The 15,529-nt window shown below is 58.9% G+C and overlaps 5 protein-coding genes across 5 annotated transcripts; 2 read left to right on the top strand and 3 right to left on the bottom strand.

The window, feature by feature from the left end:
• Positions 1 to 372: 372 nt before the first annotated feature.
• Positions 373 to 1,978, bottom strand: MAM_08210 (Peptidase aspartic; the record flags this gene model as incomplete). Its single annotated transcript, XM_040827008.1, has 4 exons — positions 373 to 650; positions 719 to 1,080; positions 1,156 to 1,435; positions 1,507 to 1,978. The coding sequence occupies 4 exons, from the start codon at positions 1,976 to 1,978 to the stop codon at positions 373 to 375; spliced, it is 1,392 nt and encodes a 463-aa protein (XP_040675021.1).
• Positions 1,979 to 4,281: 2,303 nt separating this feature from the next.
• On the bottom strand, positions 4,282 to 7,673 carry MAM_08209 (acid trehalase; the record flags this gene model as incomplete). The annotated part of the gene is made up of 3 exons (XM_040827007.1): positions 4,282 to 5,451; positions 5,550 to 5,837; positions 5,895 to 7,673. 3 exons carry the CDS (start codon positions 7,671 to 7,673, stop codon positions 4,282 to 4,284), a joined length of 3,237 nt encoding a protein of 1,078 aa, XP_040675020.1.
• Positions 7,674 to 8,752: 1,079 nt separating this feature from the next.
• On the bottom strand, positions 8,753 to 10,612 carry MAM_08208 (N-acetylglucosaminidase; the record flags this gene model as incomplete). The annotated part of the gene is made up of 1 exon (XM_040827006.1): positions 8,753 to 10,612. The coding sequence occupies one exon, from the start codon at positions 10,610 to 10,612 to the stop codon at positions 8,753 to 8,755; it is 1,860 nt and encodes a 619-aa protein (XP_040675019.1).
• Positions 10,613 to 11,411: 799 nt separating this feature from the next.
• Positions 11,412 to 12,317, top strand: MAM_08207 (transposase; the record flags this gene model as incomplete). The annotated part of the gene is made up of 1 exon (XM_040827005.1): positions 11,412 to 12,317. One exon carries the CDS (start codon positions 11,412 to 11,414, stop codon positions 12,315 to 12,317), a length of 906 nt encoding a protein of 301 aa, XP_040675018.1.
• A 1,850-nt stretch (positions 12,318 to 14,167) lies between these two features.
• On the top strand, positions 14,168 to 15,223 carry MAM_08206 (2-nitropropane dioxygenase; the record flags this gene model as incomplete). Its single annotated transcript, XM_040827004.1, has 1 exon — positions 14,168 to 15,223. One exon carries the CDS (start codon positions 14,168 to 14,170, stop codon positions 15,221 to 15,223), a length of 1,056 nt encoding a protein of 351 aa, XP_040675017.1.
• Positions 15,224 to 15,529: the final 306 nt, after the last annotated feature.

Below are 15,529 nucleotides of genomic sequence, written 5' to 3'. Positions count from 1 at the left end.
AGCCTGCGATTGCTGCTGAATAACTTACATGAAGCCAGCCGTCCACTGCTCTTCAGCCGCTCTCCACCGCGAGAGCTTGCCTGGTCTGCGGCAGGATTTGCCAAAGACACGATGGAACTGACAGGCATCGTCACACTCACACGCTTGGGCAAGCACAAAAAGTTACAACGAACGAGCACAGCCAGAGGCTACAATGGCGACCAAGGGCGTCAACGGGAACCGGCTTGACAGAACTGTCTATTCTTGTCGCGAGGAGCGAGACACAACACACGGTTCTAGCCTAGTACTTGGCTGACCCTGCATCCGTTGCAGAACAACAACTGTATGCCCGGGAGGACACGGCACCAATCGTACATGGGCGCTGGCACGAAATCAAGCTTTTCCGTCCGCCGCATCGTCAATCCGAGGATCAAGATACGCCGCGATCTCTTCCTCTGTGAGCCCAAGGAGCTCGCTTTGGACCTTGTCCGTCGGCGGGTCAATCTCTTGAGCTTCGGGGGCACAATCTCCCGTGACATCGTCCGGCATGGCACCGTTGATGGCAACAAGGTTAGAGCCGCAGTCGGCAGCAGCGGCAATGTAGATGTTCCTGTCGATGGGGTCGTAGACGACAAAGGATCTCCGGAGGAAGTGAGTGCCCAGCCACACATCTGCACACGTGTAAGAAAAACAGGTCAGTCTCTCCAACGTCAGCTCACACGGAGAGGGGTTGCCGTACGGGAAGGGAGTCTTGAGTTGAGGTATGGCTGAATAGCCATCATGCACCGCTTGCCGTCGTCGAGCCGTCCCACCAGCAGGTCAGCCAGAGGAAGGGAGATGGTGGTGCTGTCGCTCATCCTCAAGTCCAGCGAGCCCTTGGAGTCGACCAGGTCGCAAGGCAGCGTCACGAGACCCTTTTCCAGCCCGGCACCCAGGTTCTGGGCGACCGCCTTGAAAATCTCGTAGGCGAACACGACGACGGGGGCCCCGGTATCCAGCCCAATGGTCACCGGCTTCCCGTCGGTGAGGCTCGTGTCCAGCACGGTCGTCTGCTTCCCGCCACCGGTCGAGAGAGTGACGGTCTGCATCTTCATGACGTAGCTGGCCGGGACAGGTCAGTGTCTGCATCACACGTGCGTCCGGCGGCGTGGCCTTGGCAGGTTTTCACTCTCTTACTTGTCGTTTTTGTTCGGGACAATGGGGAACTTTTCGAGTCGGCCGGAGAACTTTGCCGTGTCGTAGCCGCCGAGGGTGAGCGAGCCCCGGCCCCTGTTGCGGATGCCGGCACCGAACGCCTGGCTCTGGGTGATTTTCCGGTCGACGAGCCTTTTGAGAATGAAGGAGTCGGCCCATTCCGGAGCACTTGGGGGGAGGAGGCCCAGCGTGCCAACGATACGGCCCAGATTGGACTGGCTGACGTTGGCCACCCCCATTCGGAACATGCCCAGTGAGCGGCCTGGGGACGCGAACATCAGCGTCAAGATGGAAGCGTGGCTGGCGTCTTGCGCTGTACCGTTGACGACCTACCTGCAATAGCAACCTCATCCATGAAGAGCTGCGTATAAGCCTTTTCACCCGCATAGCTCATCTTCTCCGGCCTGTGTAGATCCCGACTAGTCTTGCTGGCTGCCAGGTCAAAATACACAGGCAGCGGTCCTTCACGGCTCAGGCCCGGCGGGAGATTGGGAACCCAGAACGGAGAGGACCCCGTATCTGGTTCCACGAAGACCGTCTGCGGCGGTGTTCCGACCTGAAGGGGAATGCCGAGTGCCGCGACTGCCCTTGGCCCGGTATAGTCGCGCATGTCAAAGTCCGCTGCGACTTGACGCCTCGTTAGGTTGCCGTCAGCCGTGTCCGGCTCGGGATGGATCGTCACAAGGGGCAGCTGAAGCACGCCATTTTTCACCACGGGCTTGGGAATGGCTTGTTCTCGGCTGTCTGCCGTGGACGCCAGCGCCGTGGACGCCAGCAGGACCAGCAAGGTCTCAAAAGGAGTCATGGTGTAGGGAGGGCCTTTCAGAACGTGGAGTAAGGCATAGAGTGGCCTGTGTGGTGCTTGGTAGAGGGAAAGCTGGAAGCATAATTCGGAGCAGCAGCCACCGTCCACGGAGGATGGCTTCGACGTCTTATAGTTCTTTGCAAGCACAGCTTCACTCTGCCGTCTTCGCCGTCCTCGGGGCCACGCACGGCTCGTGCGAGTCACGAGTCAGAATTTCTACTGAGACGTTTGACCTCATGCTTCCTGACACGAGAGTGGAGGGGTAGTTAATGCAGAGGCGGTGCCCAGCACACGTAGAGTCGGTACAGTTACGGGAACAGGAAGAAGTAGAAGCAGCTGCGCTGGTCGTCCCTTGCTTATGCTTGATGAAGTCAAAGTCGTTCAAATCAAGAGCTATTCGGTGCGAAAAACGAAATCTACAGTTAGTCCGTCATCCGAGTAGTCCGTTTTGATGCCTAAGCAGCTAGTTACTCTACATGGTCTTTAATAGACGTCACTACGCCGCCTCAACAGGCTGGGCAGGTTGTTGGTTGTTTCGACAAAAATACGTCCATCTTGTATGTCGGCATTCACAAGACAGGCATCGGGATAAAAGACCGCTCCACGCTAATTAATAACAAAAATCCCGACGGTTTGGACGCACTCTATTTTGTGGGTCCCACGGCACGTTGCCTCATTTAGCATCACACAAGACCCAATTCAGCAGCCGTGGGGTCCGTCCAGATAAGCCGTCCTTGGTCCTGTTTCCCGGGGCATTAGTCATTCGTCGTGACGAAGCGCTCGATATACATGGCAGCCCTTGCTGCTTGTCAGAGTTGTCCCTGATTCCGCTTTTTTTGGCGCCTGGGATATCCTCTCATTTCGTCGGAAACTACTTCCATCTTGGGGCGATTGTGGATAATGCAACAAGGGTAAGCGTGGGAGTCTGAGGGTCAACCGCGGAGCATAAGATGAATGATTCATATCGGGGCCAAGTGGAGTTGTCCACCGCGTCGGTGCGAATGCGTGCTTACAAAACTCAGCACATGCACTCCTCGATCCAAAAATACCCCCGAGGGAGTCCCCCGGATGTGCTGACAAGACGGAGGGGCGCGGCTCGGGCAACTAGGCAAAGCGGGATGAAATTGGTGGCCGGCGAAGAGTCCTGTTGATGCCGCCCGGCAGCCGGCCCCTAGAGGAGATCAATCAAAACGCCCTGTTGTAAACCTCTACAACACTTGCAACTTTGGTGTTTTGGCATGTACACGGACTGACCGGTGAAGTTGCAGCAATGGATCATGTCAGACTGCGCTACAAGCTTCTACTTCCACCTGGTGGGCATCCGGAGAGGAAGAGGCCCCGGCATGGCTTCAACACGGGGTCCGAGTGCGGCGACGTACAATGTGTCCCTGTACAACTTGTGCTTGCCATCCTACGCAAGCGGTCCGTCCACGTGTTTCTGACGGATATCTTGGCGCATGTCGCTTGGAGACAAGGCCACAGAACGCACGAGTCGTAGTCTGTGCCGTCCCTCATGGACCGCCGCTGGCCCTAGTCCCGACGTGATGCGAAGCAGATGACTCGTCGTCTCATCCCTCCGCCGTCCCTGGATTACTGTCGGTCTTGACGACACACTTGAGCGAGTGGATTGGATGAAATGTGGCAGCTGGTTGGACACGACACGTCGGTTGTACTTGTAACGAGGGCTAGTCGCAGACATCAGAGCTGGGCAGATGACTCGATTCACATGGTATCGTCTGATCCCGAGGTCGTTGATTCCTCATCCAAAGGACCCGACCAATGTAACAAGGGCTGGTTAGAGATTGGAGCTTGGAGCAGAGACTCAATGCACATAGTGTCGTATGGCCCTGAGGTCCCTCGTTCCTCCACATCCAGGACCCGACCACAAGGGGCTGCATGCACAAAAAGATGTCTGCCCGTGTGCGCAGCCGACCGGTGGCTGCAACCTCTGCGGTGCGGCAAATCATGTGGTCGAGGCTTTGTGTTTGGGCGCAAGTTCCGCAAGACCCCAGTCTCCTACTACGTCCGTCGATGCAATACAGAGGTCCCAGGACATTGGCGCGTCACGTCTACACACCCCGACACGCGAAAAAGACCAACTCGTAGATTCAACGCTATATAGATTGGCAACTTCTGCCGGAAAAGGGGCCTCAAAGGTCGCCGCATTGCCTCGGATCGTGAATGCGGGAATTACAGGTCCGGGCAGTCTAGTCTGAAAGGTGCAACTCTATATTCATCAACGGCCCGGCCTACGTTTTATGCTGCCGTGCTGCGGGCTGCCGTGCTCAACCTGGTCGTCCCAGTCAGAAGCGTTTGCCTCTGAGCATGGCTCCTCGGCGCCAGCCAAGGCCGCTCGGCGGCTTCGCTGGGCCAGATTGTCCAGCGTCGACAATGACGGCCCATTCTGCCACGGTGGCGCCGGTTCCATTCTTGGCGTCAATGTCGACCCGGCCGAGGGCTTGGTTTCCGGTGATCAGCAGCGTCGCGTACCGGGCGGCCGGGACGGGCTCGCTGAGGGTGACGTTGGTGGTGTTGCCGACCGGAATGGCAATGACGTCCAGGTTGGTGGACTGGGCGCTGTACGGCTTGGACAGCTCGACGCCTGCCAGGTGCGCCACGACTGTGTAGTTGGCGGTGGACTCGGTGGTCGCAGCCGCCGGGTCGACGCCCTCGAGGCTGCCGAGGGTAGAGTTGTGAAAGACGACGGTGGCGTTTACGGGCGGCGCCTGGGCCCAGTTGAAGTGCAGCCGCGACACCATGGCGCCGACGTCGTCCGGCGCGAGCATGACGGTGACGGAGCTGAGGTTGGCGGCGTACCAGGGCTGCCACTTTGTAGACGTGGCGCCGTCGTTGGCCGCGATCGGGAACTGGCCGGGCCGGTATCTGTCGGGCGACGCGGCGGATTTGCACTGGAGGAGGTTGCCGGGGGTGGTGTTTACTCGGCCGATGTTTCGGTTTGGCACGACGGCCGTGCCGTCCGGGGGCAGGTCGTGCGTGCTCGCGCTGCCCTCGGCGCCGACGTGGACGGCAATGGTCTTGTTGGCGAAGCGCGGGTCCGCCGAGGCCAGCGGCCGGACGTGCCGGGCTCGCCGTACCGTCGTGTGTGTTGCGTTGGATGAGGCGCTGAGTGGCCAGCCGCGCCAGTAAAAGGTCCGGTAGGTGAGGTGCGAGATCTGCGGAGGCAGGTTGGGGTTGATGTGAAGGGCGTCGTCGGGCAGCAGGCGCAAGCCGAGATAGCCAAATATGCCGACCTGGTTTGCGCCGCCGTGACCGGTGAGGAAGGGGAAGGCCGGATGGGTTCCGCCGTTGGTGGTGGCATTGTCAATCAGCTGCTCCGAGAGCTGGTAGAAGGGTGCGCGAGCATACGGCTTGTACGAGTACTGCGAGTAGGTGTAGGCCGAGCAGCCCGAGGGCGAGATGTCGTTGGCGATGATGGAGAAGAATGCCCACGTCATGGCGGGCCCGTCTGGCGACTGTTTGTTTGCGTACTAACGGGGCGGGCTGTGAGCGCCGAGGACGGGGACGGCCCATGGATCGATCCATGGGCAGACGGGCGTGCTTGATTACTTACATAGTCCAGGTCGCTCAGCGATTCTTGGGCGGTGTAGTTGGCCGTGTAGGACAGCGGGAACGTGTCCAATATGACGTCGGCCTGCTTCACCACGGCGCTTCCGTTCATCGTGGTGAACTCGAGGGTGACGTCGTTTTCGCGGAGGAACAGCACGTTTGCAGCCATGGAATCCCAGGTTGCGTTTCTCTCCTGGCCGAATTGCGCGCGAAACGTGTTGGCCGTCTGCAGCGTTTCGGCAATCAGGGGCATCGTGTAGCCGCCCGCGTCGACGTGGTTTGCGTATTCGTCCTGTCAGTCACTGTAAGCGGGCAGGAAGACAAGCGGGGAAACTCGAGTATCACGCACGGGGTCCGTCATGTTCTTGACAGTCCAAGACGTGCCATTCGGAGCAAGGAGGTTCGAAAAGAAGGTTGCGATGGAATCGTAGACGGGAAACAAGGTGTTTTTGAAGTAGGCAGTGTCGCCCGTGGCGACGAGTTGGTTGACAAAGGATATGCCCACGTCTCCGTTGAGGTGATACTGGTAATCCCAGCACGGGCCGGTGGCGGTGCAGTTGCCGAAACGGCCGCTGGTCCAAGGAAAGGCGGCGGCGTCTTTGGAGAAGACGGTCTTGTTCTGGGAGCCGGCGTGGCTCGTCTGGGCGTTCGCCTTGGCCTGGCCGTACTTGCTGACGCGGTAGTTGGTGATGCGCTCGGCCGACCGGGGGTGCGACGCGACGAGCCCGGGCTGCATAAACAGGTCGGCATCCCAGAAGATGAGCCCGGCGTACGAGTCCGAGACCAGGCCTCCGACGGGAATGCTGTCGACGTTGACGGGGGCGTCGCCGACCAGGTCCTGGGCGTTTGGGCCGACGGTGCTCTGCAGCAGATAGTACGTGTTGGCAACCGAGACGATGGCCGAGTCGATGATGTAGCTGTCGCGGGGCAGGGTGCCGTTGCCGGGGTCGGCGTAGCTGTCGACGGAATCGTCGGGCATGACGTCGTTCCACTCCTCGACGTGGGAGCGCAGAGACTTGTCGAAGCCCCGCGACGAGGCCGACGACGCCGCCCTCCTGGCGACGTCGCGGGGGTCGTCAAAGGCGTCGCCGGACGCTGCGCCGACGTACTTGGTCACCCTCACGGCCTTGCCGGCGGAGAAGCGGACGGGCACGGCCTGGGCGATGGAGGAGTCGTTGCTGCGCACGTACGGCTTGTCCGCCACGAGGGTCTTGCCGCCCAGGCCGACGTGGTCGGAGCCCGTCAGGTTGGCGTAGATGTAGGCCGTGACGTTGGCGATGCCGGTGGGGCGAACCGCCGAGTAGATGGCGCCGGCGTCCTCGCCAGACTGGACAAAGTCGGTGCGGACGGCGGAATAGCCGTCGAGCACGTTCACGACGGTTGCGTTGGCGTCGACCGACGGGACGATCTCGAGGTCCACGACAGCCTGGTTGATGTGCAGCTTGTGCGCGAACATGAGGTAGCGGATGTCGTAGGAGCCGCGGTTGCCGCCCGACGGAGACCACGTGTACGACCAGCTGAGCACGCCGGCCTTGAAGTCGTAGGTGGAGCGGAAGTTGGTGATGGTGGTGCCATCGACGGTCGAGTCGAGGTAGACGCCGCCGCCGAGATCGAGCACGAGGCCGCTCCAGTGCGGCAGGCCGCTGATGACGCTCTCATGTCCGTACTGCAGCAGCCAGCCGAAGTTGGTGCCGTTGGTGTCGGGCTGGGCGTTCCAGAAACCGGCGACGGTGGCAAAGGACTGGCGCCTGGAGAAGAGCGGCCAGCCGTTGATGACATCGCCGCCCTTGTCGTCGGAGTCGAGCTCGAAGAAGGGGCCGACGCTGGCGACGCTGATGCCAAGGTAGCCGTTGGCGACGGAGCCCCTGGACTGGAAGCGGCCCTGTTCCAGCGTCGTGGTGCTGAGCAGCCAGTCGGCGTCGTCCCACGTGACGCCTGGGAAGTCGGTCTCGTACTCGTACGCCCACGTGCGGTGACGGCCGCCGTCCAGCCCGCTGTACTTGTACCGCGCCAGACAGCGGGCGACGCGGTCCGGATTCGCGACGGCCTGGGCCACGCGACCAAGACTCAGCGTCGCGGCGACGACGACGGCCGCCTTGGAGGGCTGTCGAGCCGTGTCAGATGTCATGGCACGCCCGGGGCATCTGTCACGTGTTCCGAGGGGGGGGGACTCACAGTCGCGCGCATGTTGCGAGTCGGAATCGTGGCAGTGGTGCACTCTGCTTCGCCTCGCTTCGCTTCAAACCGGAGCCATGAGACGAGCAGACAAGGCGCAGATGCCACCCGGAGAGCTGTGACGGTCTGGTCTTATATTCGATGCCTCCTCACGTCCAACGGCCCGACTGACATCTCGTGGCTGGAATAAGCCTTGGGCTTACCCAGCCCGGGGCACTGAGCTCGATGCGGCTCACGCAGCTCGCCCCACAAAGCTGGCCGTAAGCAAGTACACATCACACATCGTGTATGCTCTGGAGCCATCGACAGATGCGTTGATGCGTCGGCGGCGGGCGGGGAAGGCCGTCGGTTTGTGCTCGCCCTCGATGCTTGTCCGGTGGTCTCGACTCTCGACTCTCGAGACGACGGCTGTTGCTCCACAATCTGGGAAGCCGACAGGGGGAGGGAAGGAGACACTCGTTCACTCGAGGCCGGGTACCTGCGGTGTGGACCCGCCAAGTGAACCGAGCTGACTGGCGGCCAGCCAGCCAGCCAGCCGACAAGCTGCTTTGCAGTGTGCACCAGCTGGGGACGTGGACTCGACGACGACGCTCAACCCCGCCCTCGACGTCATGGGGAAAATGCGGGGATCCGATGGGGACGCAATTGACTTTGTCCGGACATGGCCCGGCTTAGACGGCTTGGACGAGGCTTGCGCCTTTGCGGACGCCACGCCGCCATCGCCTCCGTTTCCGGTGGCCAAGACCCGCCGTGAAGAAACATCGCACGTACTGCATCACCAGCCGCACTTCATTCATCATACGACAACATGCTTCCGAGTTCCCCCCGGTTGGGAGTCGGAGGGTTGGCAGTCTGGACCACAGCGTGCTTGCAACGGTCACGGCGGCGAGAGCAATTGGTGCACGTCTTCAAGAAACCTAGTGCTACAGACAAAATATCAAAATATCTGCTACAAAGAAAAATACTTCGTGTGCGCGTCGACGTCTCATCGGCACCCCCCGCGTCCCAGGCCAGCCCGCGTGCATCTGCCGCTCACTTCACAGCGCCCTGGTCGAGGTACAAGTCGCACGCGTGAGCATGTTGCAGGCAGTACTTGGGCGCCAGGGGAGCGGCCATGATTCCATTGGCAACAAGGTACTCTCTAAAGTTGAAGATGCGCTGGGTCAGATACGTCGTTCGCTTCGCGCCCGTCGCGGGATCCCTGTTGCCGGACCAGACGAGCTCGGCGAGCGCAGCTGCGCGCGGCCACATCTTGGAGCTGATGGTGGTGTCGTCGACTTGTTCGCCCCAGAGCGGCGCGGCGGCGCCGACAATGTGCTTGGCCTGCGCCGACGACAGGTTGGCCGTGAAGTCGTAGTCGTAGATGCGCTGCCACGTCTTGTACGGCGCGCACCACGAGCCGCCGGGGCCGCCGTAGTTGAAGGAGAAGGTGCCGTTCTTGGGGTCCGGGTTGGACTGGGGGGCGTTGTAGCGAGGGTCGTTGGTCACGTAGCCGCCGAAGCCGCAGTCGAGGTACATAAAGTCGGCGCTGGACACGATGACGTCGTAGCCGGCGCTCGCGAGCTTGGCGATGTTCTCGACGCCGTTGTTCCACGACTGCATGATGACCGTCTTGGACACGTTTTTGGCGCGGGCGTCGGGCGAGAGCACCACGTCCTCCCACATGATGAGGCGGCGGTCCTTGTTGCCGGTCTTGTCCTCCGACATGAAGAGCGGGTACGCCGTGTCGATCCAGTGCTGGTTGAGGTCGAAGTAGGTGCGCTTGGGGTCGGCGGCGAACCAGTCCCGGATGCCCTTGCTGAAGTTGAAGCAGTTGATCATGAGCTCGTCGCCTCCGACGTGGAAGAAGTCGTCGGGGAACTTGCGCGAGAGCTCCGCGTAGACCTTGGCCACGACCTCGTACGTCTTGGGGTTGATGACGTCCAGCGCGCCCGGGTTGGGCTGCACGGCCGTGTGCAGCGGCCAGTTGTCGTTGGACCACCAGCTGTTGTCGCACGTCACAATGTCCTTGTCAATCTGCCTCCATCCCGAGGCCGAGTGGCCGGGCATGTCGACTTCGGGGATGATGCGGACGCCCCGCGCGCGCGCGTACGAGATGATGTCCTGGACGTGCTGTTCCGAGTAGCTCTCGCGCTCCGAGTAGGCGTCCCGGGTGACCTGAGGATACGTCGCCAGCTTGATGGGCCAAGACTGGGTGTCGGTGATGTGCCAGTGGAGGATGTTCATCTTGGACAGGGCCAGCCCGTCGATCTGCTCCCTCATCTTGGCTACCGAGATGAAGTTTCGGCCCGTGTCGATCATGACGCCGCGGTAGGGGTAGTTGGGGTGGTCCTTGATGGTGACGGGCTGCTCGACAACCAGGCCCCCCTCGCCGTCGGAGATGACGAGCTGCTGGAACGTGGTGAAGGCGTGCAGGGCGCCCCAGACTGTCTTTGCCGCGATCTCGACCGTCGACGACGAGGCGGACACGGTCAGCGTGTAGCTCTCGTCGACGCCGTGCTTCAGGTCGGCGGACCAGTCGGCGACCTGTACCTTGACCTCACTGAGCCGCTTCTCGTCGCCGTCATTGTCTCGCTTCGACTTGGTGCTGTTGGCGACGGCGGTGGGGAAAGGCTCGAACTGGGGAGGCGGCTGCTCGATGGCCTGCGGCACCCATTTGAGGCTGATGGCGCCGTAGGCACGGTTCCAGGCGTCGACGACGATGCGAGAGTTGTTGGTCTCCTGGGAGCGGTTCGCGTTCGAATTGATCCGCAGACACAGCTGGCCGACACGTTTGGGGCCAGAGTTGCCCCAGGTCACGTTCTGCGGCGCAGGAAGCGGGTTCACCTTGACGGCAGAGCCGAGCCCGACCGCCGCCGAGGCGATGACAAGGGCGGGGGTGAGGAAGAGCATTCTGGTTGAAGCGACTTTTTTGCAGCGGATCGCATCCAACCCAGCACAGCGTGAGTGGCAACGGTCGATAATGTAGTGTTTTGCGGACTGGCAAAACCCCCTTACTCCCGTACACAATCGAGGCGCCGAACAAAGGGCACAAACAAGTTGATCACGAGCCGGAGGAGACGTGCTCGAACCAAGCTTGCGTCAAAGGATCGACGATGGGGAGGGGCCAGCCAGCTTAGAGTCTCGACACGACTTGTCGGAGAGACATTGAAGAATATAAAGGCGAACGAAGGTGGCTATGCACGCCAAAAAGCCAAACGACAGCAAGGAATTGCGGCGGTCGGCAAACCACGCGACTACACAGTGACACTAATCGTGCCCGCCCCACTTTATGTGGTTCGGCTAGCAAAAGCCCTCACCACCAAAGGTGGTGCTCGACAGCAAGGCGGGCCGGACACCAAGGCGGGCCAATTTTCAACCTAATAACGCTATTAACCTCTTCGCCTATAATGTACACCCTTCTCGTCCCAAATTTCTAGTAGATCTAGTACAGAATCCAGACGCCATTTACGTGCCTTTTTAGCTGCTTCAAAAAACGTCCTCTTGGCGTGGTTGTGGCGCCTTTAGGCTAGATATAGCTAGAGCTAAATTTAATAGCTAGCTCTAGCAATATCTAGCTTTTTAAGGTCTTCAAAAAAAGATTGATTCAAGTCGAAAAGCTTCAGAAGATGTGACAAGAGCTCTTTCTTATTACAACAAGCTTAAAGAGGCTATTCAGCAGTACGGAGTCCCTCCTGAAGATATCTGGAATATGGATGAGACTGGCTTTCGTATTGGAATGGGAAAGGACCATTTAGTTGTTGCAAAGCGAAGAAGAGCTCATACAATTGAATTCGTTGAATACTGCGAACAGCACGATATAATTCCCTTTGCGTTGCCCTCGCACCTTACACACATCCTTCAACCTCTTGATGTTGTGATATTTCAGCCACTAAAGCATTATCATGCAAAGGCGTTGGATATCATTGTTCGAGACGGCGTGTTGAATATTACAAAGATTGAATTCCTTGCTTGCATTCAAGCTGTACGAAAACAAGCTTTCAAGACTACTACTATTCTCACAGCCTTTCGAAAAACTGGAATTTCACCCTACAATCCACAGCCTGTAATTGAGGCCCTTGAACAACGAGCTGCAATTTACACATCAACACCATCGCCGCCGCCGTTATATCACAACAACTCTTCCGACTTTGAGACGCCCACAACACTCAGGCAGATAAATAAGGTTGCCAACAAGCTAGGGGAGGTATTAGAAGACGATACATCCCTTGAGCCTGAGTTTGCACGCAATATCAGTCGTTTTATCCGCGGCTCTCTTATTGCAGCTACTGAGCTTATACAGACGAAGAGAGACCTTGGGCGTACAAAAGCAGCTCAATTACTATCACAGCGACGTAGAGCTCATAAATATCACGCCCTACAAACTGGTGGCGTTCTTTCTGTGGATAACGCGCGTGAGATGGTCAAGCAAAACGAGAATGACCGCCTTGATACTGCTCGTCGGGTTGTTGAGGCAGCCGACAAAAGGCGCCACAACCACGCCAAGAGGACGTTTTTTGAAGCAGCTAAAAAGGCACGTAAATGGCGTCTGGATTCTGTACTAGATCTACTAGAAATTTGGGACGAGAAGGGTGTACATTATAGGCGAAGAGGTTAATAGCGTTATTAGGTTGAAAATTGGCCCGCCTTGGTGTCCGGCCCGCCTTGCTGTCGAGCACCACCTTTGGTGGTGAGGGCTTTTGCTAGCCGAACCACATAAAGTGGGGCGGGCACGATTAGTGAGTCGTGACTGCACGGGGCTAGCCTCCCCTTCATGTCGTCCGGAAAGAGGCGACATGGACCAGCCGACGACTTGACGCGAAGAGACGGTTGAGACACGGTCTGGATCGATGGGTCCTGCGCAACTGCAATGAATGCAGATGCATGGGATAGATGAACACGACTTTGGCGCCTCACGAGATGGGCTCCACGCAACACCGCCAGTGACCACCACCACCAACCCAGCCACGATGACAAGACTGGAGAGGGGCGGAAATGCGGTGCAACCGAGTCGATAGTTACTTGACATTTGTCGAGTTGTTTCCCCTCCTCCGGGCTGGGCTGGGCGGCGATGCCACAGGTGACAGGAGGAGGCTGGGTCGACCCGGGTTGTGCCATTCGCGCGGCGGAGAATCCGATATTTGCGCGGCACTAAGCGGAATAATTGGCAGTATGTAAATGTGTATACATTTACTGAAAACATGCGTTTCGAAGCGACTGAGGCTCCGCCCAGACTTGCACGATCCAAAGCTAGCGAGTAACGTTAAACAAAAGATTTTAAATTAAACATCAATGAGTTTTTTTTTGACATGCAACCTCAGCAATGTGGGTGTGTGTGTACGGAGCAAATGTTTGGGGTGGGGCGGGTGGGGGCCTTAGCTCCATGCAGCGTAGTGCCGCCCGGATGTTGATGCGTCGATGCGAACGCTCTTTCTTTCTTGGGCATTCCGGAAACATGAATGGACTTGACCGTCAGCGAACCGCGCGCGGCCGGCCAGTCAAAGACGCGCGGCCAGGGCTACAAAGCAGCCACGGTCCCGTCCAATTGATGATTTATTCACAGCCTCTCCTGACTCCTGATGCCTTTGCCGCCCACACGGCCATGGCTTCGACGGCGCAGGCCGCCTCCAATCAATATCTGCAATGGTTGGCGCTGCGCGTTCCCCCGCATTGCCGTGTCAACGTTACGTCGGCCGAGTCTTCCTGTTTCTTTGACAGCATTGTCCTATTTCTGTTGATTGGCAAACGTGGCGCGACACATCGTTTCAACCGGCCAACTTGTCGCCGTAGCCAGCACGCCGGATTCGCGCTGGACGGGGCGACCCGAGTTTCAGCTTCATCTGGGATGGCTCGGGACATCTGTCAACTGCAACCCTCCTTTTGCTCCATCTAAGCCTCGTGAGTCGTGAGTGTTGACGAAATCTATCATCTATCCCTCGTTTTGGCAGCGTAGGTCCGCCACTGGACAACAATCGTGGCCGCCCGTGTCAGTTCTTTATCCAAGAAGCTGATGCGTTTTGGACAGAGTTCGGGGACTAGGTCCAGCCGTCAATGTCCCGGGGCGTTGTGATGCCGAAAGTGACAGCAAAAGAGGCCCGTTGGAATTACCGTGGTCGCGGGCAGCTGCTCGGGCAGCGTCGCCTCCGCCGCACCTCGTCGCCGCCGTCCGTTGCCTTGCCTCGGCATCCTCAGACTCCCCTCACTCACCCCGCCCGCTTCATGTGTCTGGTGCTTGGCGCCCCACACTGCAACAACACCCATTCATCTCGGCTGTCGGCTGTCGGCTGTGGCCAGTTGCCGACTGCAATGGATATCAGGCGCGACCCGTGGTCCTGCATCGCTTCCAAGACGTCTGCTCGCACATCGTCAATCACCCCGTCGAGACAAACTCGCGGGACAGTCTACTATCAACACCCAAACATCGACAAGACCCCTTCGCTGGCGACCCCCTGAGAAGGAGCAACCATCATGGCTCCAAAAGGACCCATCACGACGCCCTTCACGCAACTCATGGGCATCCAGCACCCAGTTGTTCTGGCGGGCATGGCGCATACCTCGGGCGGCGAGCTGTCCGCCGCTGTCTCAAACGCTGGCGGGCTAGGAGTCATTGGTGGTTTGCAGTATTCGCCAGACCAGCTTCGCGACATCATCGCGGAAATGAAGGCCAGTTTCAAGCAGCCCGATTTGCCATTCGGCATCGACCTTGCCCTCCCCCAGGTCGGCGGCAACGCACGAAAGACAAACCACGACTACACGCACGGAAAGCTAGACGAGCTCATTGACCTTACCATTGAGAGCGGTGCGAGGCTTTTTGTGTGTGCAATCGGCGTCCCGCCCAAGCACATCATCGAGAAACTGCACAAGAATGGCATCTTCGTCATGAACATGGTGGGTCACCCCAAACACGCCGTCAAAGCCCTCGACCTCGGCGTCGACATGGTTTGCGCCCAGGGCACCGAGGCCGGCGGTCACACCGGCGAGATTGCAAGCTCGGTTCTGGTACCCGCCGTCGTTGATGTGGCAAGGCGTTACAAGCCGCCCATGCTCAAGGGCTCTACTGCCTTGGTCCTTGCCGCCGGTGGCATCAGCAACGGCCGGGGCGTCGCCGCGGCTCTGATGCAGGGCGCCTCTGCTGTCTGGGTTGGAACTCGCTTCGTGGCCTCGGTCGAGGCGAATAGCAGCAACGAGCACAAGCAGGCCATCTTGGACTGCGACTTTACAGACACGGAGCGGACCCTTGTCTTGTCCGGGAGGCCCCTGAGGATGAAGCCCAACGACTACATCAAGCGCTGGAACAAGAATCCCCAAGAGATACAAAGCCTCTGCGATCGAGGTATTGTCCCGGTTCAGCATGACCTCGAAAACGGCGCAGAGGACATCGACGTGCCGCACTTTATGGGTCAGGTCGCGGGATCAATTCGAAGCATCCAACCAGCAGGTGAAATCGTTCGCGAGCTCGTCCAGGAAGCCTCTGATATGCTGAGGATTGGGGGATCATACCTTGATGGCGGCAGTAAGCTGTAGACCTAGCCATCCCTGGTTCAGATCCCCGGGTGCAATAGTCACCCAAGTTACGGAGTACACGTCGGTCAAGCGGCTCGCGTCAAGGGGCATCTGAGAGGCCGAACTTGGCAAAAATGGAGATGAGGCTGCCTTTCACCGAAACAAGTGAGAAGCCACCATCTTCCTGACGAAACTCGCAGAAGTTGAAGTGGCCTGCAATCTTGGCGCATGGATGTTCATTGGAGCATGGCACCTGGTTTTGATGGCGAGTCTCCTGATCAGTTGCACTTATTGACCGCCTCAACCGGCCAACATGGGTTACACGGC

The sequence above is a fragment of the Metarhizium album genome (assembly GCF_000804445.1).
Source record: "Metarhizium album ARSEF 1941 chromosome Unknown scaffold_46, whole genome shotgun sequence".
NCBI classification, from domain to species: Eukaryota; Fungi; Ascomycota; class Sordariomycetes; order Hypocreales; family Clavicipitaceae; genus Metarhizium; species Metarhizium album.
Note: the sequence above shows the minus strand (reverse complement) of the source record. Positions and strands in the feature narration are given on the sequence as shown.